The sequence below is a fragment of the Solanum pennellii genome, chromosome 2, assembly GCF_001406875.1.
Source record: "Solanum pennellii chromosome 2, SPENNV200".
NCBI lineage: Eukaryota > Viridiplantae > Streptophyta > Magnoliopsida > Solanales > Solanaceae > Solanum > Solanum pennellii.
The window spans coordinates 40,494,283-40,501,145 of NC_028638.1; the positions used below are offsets into that span (position 1 = coordinate 40,494,283).

Below are 6,863 nucleotides of genomic sequence, written 5' to 3' on the forward strand. Positions count from 1 at the left end.
AACTATCAGAAAAAACTAGTATTGTAAAATTTGAGATGTTTGCCAAAAACAATTACCAAATAATGGCAAATTATATGGATGAAAACTGTTTGCCAAATTTTCCCCCAAATATTATTTGAAAAATCTACGACCAAATAATAAAACTATTTGTCAAATTTTCCTCCAAATATTATTTGAAAAAACTATGACCAAATAATAAAAACTATTTGCCAAATTTTCCCCCAAATATTATTTGAAAAATCTATGACCAAACTATTTACCAATTTTCCCCCCAAATATTATTTATGACCAAATAAGACCCTAACATACAGGTAACTAACTAATGACTCTCCCACACAGTAAACACAAACTGATTTTCTCCCCTTCCAATTTTTTCGACATGAGAGTATTCATCCTTGAAGAAATTGAGAGGTTAAGGAACACGACATGAAATAATTTAATGGACTGAATCATCTACTAGATGATCCTTCAATAAGGTTCAAACAATTGGATACGTGATAGAAGTCAGCAATAACACAAGTACGAACAACGAAATCAGGATGAAAAGGAAAAGGAAAAAATCGTTGCAGGTGAAACAGCAGCCTAAATGGAATCCAAAGCCTGAAGAACATCAGCTTTCACATCTTCAAAATCTTCCACTCCAAAGCTAAATCGGACCAAGTTATCCAAGATCCCGTACTTTGCTCTATCAGACTGGCTAAGATCCCTGTTTTACAGTTAAAATCGAGCATGTTATCCACAATGTTTTCATTTAGCACTCCATATGTTAGTATTGTTGATAGAAAAGTTACAGTTTCCAGATTCTCTCGCCATAATAGAATATACTTTATTGATAAGTAACCATGAAATAGAACATTGACATACCAATAAGACATTATTGCTGGTTGGTCCACAATGCTCTCACAACCTCCAAACGATGGAGCAATATAAGGAATCCTCAGAGCATCCACAAATTTTGCAGTAGTTAGGAGGTCACCATCAACCTTGTAGAAAAAATATAGCCTTTAATATACTGAGAGAGAGAGAGAACTGACAGGGATTCTTGGTTAACAAAAGATCATAGATCCATCATGAAATACAGACCTCAAAACTGACCACACCTCCAAAGCCAGTCATTTGTTTCTTTGCAAGATGATATTCCGGATGACTTGGTAAGCCTGGATAATAGACGTGTTTCACCTGCAACTCATTTTATTCAGATATGACAGCACTAGCAGGACTAGCAGAGATCCTAATGAAACGCAGAAAAAACAAGACCTCTGAACTTTAATGCAACTGCTCATATATAAGCTAGAAGTGTGGTATGATAGTAATTTTTATGTTCAGTAATGAGTCGATCATACATTATCAGGATGAAGTAGCTACTGACTTAAGGTGGATTGTACAGGGAGTGTAACTGTACAAGTAACATATAAATTTTTTATAGAGTTAAGACGATACTAATCAACACTTACGAATGTTTCCTCTAATGTTTACTTGCTTCTAACCTATTTGTCTTAGTGACTGTGCATGTTGTAGTAGAGGACGACTAGAAGCATCCCGAAGTACCAAGCATGGATGTAAGAATAATCTTTGTTAATCGATGAAGGAAAGAAAAAACAGAATCACCCAAAAAGTACAGCTTTGTGATGTTAACAGCAGAATCTACAGGTACAAAGGAGTGACAGAAAAGATCGTTCAGTTTATCTGGCTTAACAAAGTTCACCCATAATGATGGTGCATCTTCTTCTACTTTATTTAAACTAATAATGGTGCATCTTCTTCTTTAGTTGCTTTCAGCGATTTATTTTCACTTACTTTAAAGATTAAACCAGCTTTTATAACCTAGAACTAGATCATGATGTCTATGTTATGCTCATAAGATTGGCAATTACTCTAACAAACATCAAGTTGAACATTCTTACTTTTATCATAAACATGAAATATCATGCATACCAATAAGGTAATTGTGCTCTAGTAAAATGTGAATTTCAAATCATGACTAACAAAGCTATTGAAGCCTAGAATACCTTGGGATGAGCCTCTAAAATTTCGGCCATCCTCAATGCAGTAGAATTTTGTTGCTGTACACGAAGATGCAGCGTCTTCATGCCTCGGATGATAAGATATGCAGCATTCTGGTAGATGGGAAAATTGTATCATACTTCTATAAAATACAAGCTTAAATGTAAGTTACACTTCATACAACAGCAACAACTACACCGTAATTACCCTAAACCTCTGGTCAATATTAAAAAAATTAGGTTGTCTAACACTACAAGTTCTTTATAATTTCTCCCGGGATACAAACCCCTAACAAGAATAAAAGACTTTAAGCTAAAGTAAGCATACCACGTGACTAGGGGTGTCAACTGGGGGTTGTGCTGAATTTGGGATAGTTAAAATGGGTTGAGTGAATATGTGGGGGGGTTCGTTGAGTTGGGTCAAGAAGGGCTAGAGATAATGGGTCACAGCTTAACACGCCCAACTCTAACCGAGTTTTAATTTCTTAAATTACTTTCATATAAAGAAAAAAACATTACAAACAAAGAGTCTTTTGATATTATCAAGGGTACTTTCTTATAATTTATTTAATTACTAAATAAAACTAATAACCTTTTTTCTTTAATATGGCTATACCAGAGATCCAACAAACAGAAAAGATTATAAATGTTTTGACAAGTTCTTTTATGGATAGATTTGGGCAGCATACTAAATCCAAATTAGCACAGCTTATAGACTGGCTGACTTGGGCTCTACCCAAATTGAGCAGTCATGAAAATATGCACAGTCAACCCGCCAAGAGCAATTCTACCTTCATCAAAATTTACATATACATATGCAGCATAAAACGTCAGGGATTTAAGTCGATCAGTACTTCAATTAAGAATACTCACAGGATTGAGAGCACCACCCAGGATATGATGCAAGTTTCGGATTACTGAAACTAACTTTTCAGGACCACTAATACAACCTGCAAGAACCTGTATGAAGCACAGCATAGCAGTTAGTTTGATGTTTCTTAGTGGCAGCATAGTTGATCGATTGTTAAAACGCCAGCTAATGCCACTTACATCATTGTGCCCACCAAGGAATTTTGTAGCGGAATGCACAACAAGGTCAGCCCCCAGAGCAAGGGCCTTCTGGTTAAGAGGAGTTGCAAATGTTCCATCTATGCAAACCAAGGCTCCTTTTTCACGGCAAAGCTTTGAAACCAGCTCAATGTCAACACATCTCAGGAATGGATTTGTTGGAGACTCGGTAAAGAAAAGATCCACCTGCATTGAACAAGGTGCCAGTCATTAGAATCATCTTCCTCAACTCTATAGTTCAGCATAGTTAAGTGATACACAACTATGTGTTTGCATACTTACTTTCTTCTGATTTAATGCTAACTCCAAAGCTCCCATATCTGCTGGATCAATAACTGTGGCCTGTGGTAACGAAACACATCAGCATTTTTTTCTCTTAGACTAACTCAACAAAAGAGAAACGTTATGGTTCAATTATATTAGTCACCAGCAGTTTTTGGAGAGTGTTACAGAACTGAATTTATAATATTTGTCTCATTACCAAAATAAAAACAACAGCTTTACTTATATCTTGTAATATTTCTGGACTTCACAAATGAAATGCCAAGTATCTAAGACATTAGGATTAGCGAAAGTACCGTAATTCCCATTTTAGGTAGTATTGTCTCAATAAAAACACGTGTCTTCCTGTAGCAGTCTGTAGTAGTAACAATATGCCCACCAGCAGGAACCAAGGCCAGGAACATTACAGTACTAGCACACATTCCAGATGCCACTATCAAGGTTGATTCAGCACCCTCAAGTGCACTGTTAGAGATACAAATAACTCATTACTAAAAAATTTGCCCCTTAAGTACCAACATAAGACAACTAAAGAAAATAAAAGCAAAAGACGAAAATAGAAAATGAAAACAAACTAATTAACCAAAAATAACGCTAACCTAATTTTCTCCTCCAAAACAACAGTAGTGGGGTTCCCATAGCGGCCATATTCAAAACTTGCACGTCTTTTCTCCTGCCAAAATATCATAAGGTGAAATTGATCATAAACAAGTTCATCAACGATGTAACTTAACATTCTCTCTTACCAATTTGATGGTACACCAGTATAATATCTAAGGAGACTTGACAATTGACCAAGAAAGTGGCTAGGGTCGTCAAGACTCCCCTTTCAGGTCAGGAATTTCCCATTGGAACTAGAGAGCGATTGTTTTTTTGATTCACACTGTAAGCAACTCAAGAATCAAATACAACAGAAAATACCTTAAAATCAATAAGGTCAGAAGTTTTGTTGAAGAAGTAAGCAGATGTGTTAACCACTGGGGTAGTTATAGCATCAGTAACAATACCGCGTCCCAACCTTTCACCTGCAGAAAAACAAACAACATAAGTTTTTTTCTTGATTCATAAAGCCAATCTGAAAGCACAAATATTACCCCCATCCTCGAGAGATATATTGAAATAATCTTTATTCAAACTAGAGAATACCCATAAAAGTACATCTATGATGAAAAGATTTGTCTTGTCATACGCAACCCAAGAACCTTCATGCCTTCAGGTGACAATATTCAAGGAATAACATTTCCTTTCCGTTCTACCTTTTTGTTATGGTTTTTTCAGAAGAGAAAAGGAAAGAAAGAATCAACAGAGATGGTGGATTGGAATGAAAAACGAAAGAAATGCTTCTTTCATTTTCCACGCCAAGCGACCATCTTTTACTTGGGTTTGGGTTCCACAACATTTTAAACTTAATATCTTGAAATCTGGCTGAGAGTGCTTTGAACCTCAATTGAACTGAGAGATGTGGACTAATTCAGACAAACTGATAAATAAAGTTGAATACTTTTTGAGTATTTATCCAATTTTAGCTTGAAGTGTTACAGTACTATAGTCCAGCTTAAGCCTTCAGTGTGATATGTCTTCAATACTATACATCAACGGACAATAATAAGGCCCAAAACATATTTCAAGCATGCATCTCTTCCAAGATTGTCAGGTAAACTATGGGTTTTAAACCATTGAATTAATCAATCAACTACACCTCAATCCCGAACTGCTATATATATCTCTATATCCCATCCTCTCTAAATCGATTTAGACCATTATAAACAGGAGCAGAACTAGTAGCCTGCATGCTGGCCCGGTAGAGTTTGCTCAAATAGTGTATCTGTATTAATAAATTCATCAAATGTATACACATATTAAATCGAGAAACTAGTTATTATAAAGTGCTATGTTAACTTAAAAACCAGTTACTTATCACTTTAAGTCCTTATAAAACTCAGAACTTATAAAGTTGAAATCCTAACTTCGCAAAACAGAAATATATTCATCAGATCTCATCGAGAATGAACCGTCAGCTTTCGTAATACAACATAAACGTTAATCAGACTTCTCAGCATGACATAATAAGAGAAATCATAACAAACTAGACTTATGAGCTGTCAACACAAAGCTTAAGGATCTAAGAATAATACCGGCATGAATAGCAACGCTTCCATCTGAATTCAAAAATGAAGCATATTTAACACCTGTCGAACCCTTAATCTGTACATTTTGATCACTACGATCCGCATTCTCCACAACCGCCACCTCCTCGTCACCTGCGGTGATACCAATCGAAGTAACAGCAGCGGAAGCGGATGAATCGACAGCATTAGCCGCCGGAGTGAACTCAGGACCGGCTTGGTTGTTAGACCAGGAAGCCGCCACAACTTGAGCCACGCCGATGTTGCTGCAATTCCTCCTAGCCTTAATGCTTAGCTGCCTCACGAAATTAGGCGGAAACCTATAAATCAGAGAAGACAGCCCATAAACCTGAGATCGGTTACTCCCGGAGTTATACTTGCCGGAGAACCGAACGCCGGCTTTAGGATGTGGAAGGCTGCCGGAGAAATCAGGCTCCGAACGACATTCGAATGACGGAAATGCCCTAGCGTAACTAGAGACGGCCATTGAATTGTTGATGATTTTGGAGTTTGGAAGGTCAAAAATGTAATTACTCCCACGGCTAGGAGGCTTTGCCCTTTTCCCTGTGAAAAAACGCAAAAAAAATGAAAAAGGGAGTTTGTTGAGGAAATTGTGTTCCACACAAAGTTTAAATAGTGATTGTAATCCACAAGTAGACTGTACTTTGAGAAGAAAAAAAAAATTTATCGCGAATTAAATGTTTACATTGTAATTTTTATAATTATGTGATATAATAAAGTAAAATATATGTTAATTAACTAAAGTAAAATAGAATAAAATAAACTACAAATATAAATAAATGATATTCATATATTAAATTGATATTAACATTCGATGCAGATAAATTTTATCACTTTAAAAATGCACGCGATTGAGATTTTGTCGTCTTGTTAACATAGTTGAATGGTGGGCCCAAAACACATTCTAGTAAGCAAATATGACCATTCATCAACTTTAGGGGTCATTTAGCCATGCAATTTAAAGGGGTTTGGATTGATTTTTTCTAAAAAGTAGTTAGAATTGTATAAGGATTTTTTTTTTATGACTAGGGAATTTTGTGATTGGGGTAAAATTTTTACTTTTTACGTAATAGTTTGTAAATTATTTAGGAGAGGAGAGGTGGTAAGTTGTATTAGACAAGTTTGATATTGCGCTTAGTAAGATCATACAAGAGCTAAGAAGTTAAGATAGTTTTCATAATTTGTTTATCTTTAATCCTAAATTAATCCCTCTCTTTAACCTTGAATTAGGATTAGATTAATTTAGGATTAAAAATAAAATAAAATGGGTCATATCATATTTTTTAATAGGTCGGGTTAGGTGGGTGGATCACTAAATGATTTAATTTATTTTTTAAAATTTTTGGTTTGTTATATAAATAAT

At 35.4% G+C, this 6,863-nt stretch overlaps 1 protein-coding gene across 1 annotated transcript; it reads right to left on the bottom strand.

Annotated features, from left to right (window-relative positions):
- Window positions 1-412: 412 nt before the first annotated feature.
- Window positions 413-6,146, bottom strand: LOC107011046 (cystathionine gamma-synthase 1, chloroplastic). The gene is made up of 11 exons (XM_015210365.1): window positions 5,489-6,146; window positions 4,275-4,378; window positions 3,953-4,026; window positions 3,650-3,818; window positions 3,354-3,413; window positions 3,054-3,257; window positions 2,877-2,963; window positions 2,010-2,117; window positions 1,084-1,179; window positions 865-983; window positions 413-706 (listed from the first exon to the last, which is right to left on the bottom strand). Exons 1-11 carry the CDS (start codon window positions 5,964-5,966, stop codon window positions 583-585), a joined length of 1,623 nt encoding a protein of 540 aa, XP_015065851.1. The 5' UTR covers window positions 5,967-6,146; the 3' UTR covers window positions 413-582.
- Between the last annotated feature and the right edge of the window lie 717 nt (window positions 6,147-6,863).

Bases quoted from the DNA above. Each gene is read 5' to 3' on its own strand.
- LOC107011046 (XM_015210365.1), bottom strand. From the start codon at position 5,966: ATGGCCGTCTCTAGTTACGCTAGGGCATTTCCGTCATTCGAATGTCGT. The intron at 3,414-3,649 runs GTACTTTCGCTA...TCGTTACCACAG, and splicing joins TACCTAAAATGGGAATTACG to GCCACAGTTATTGATCCAGC. The intron at 707-864 runs GTATGTCAATGT...ACTGTAAAACAG, and splicing joins CCAGCAATAATGTCTTATTG to GGATCTTAGCCAGTCTGATA.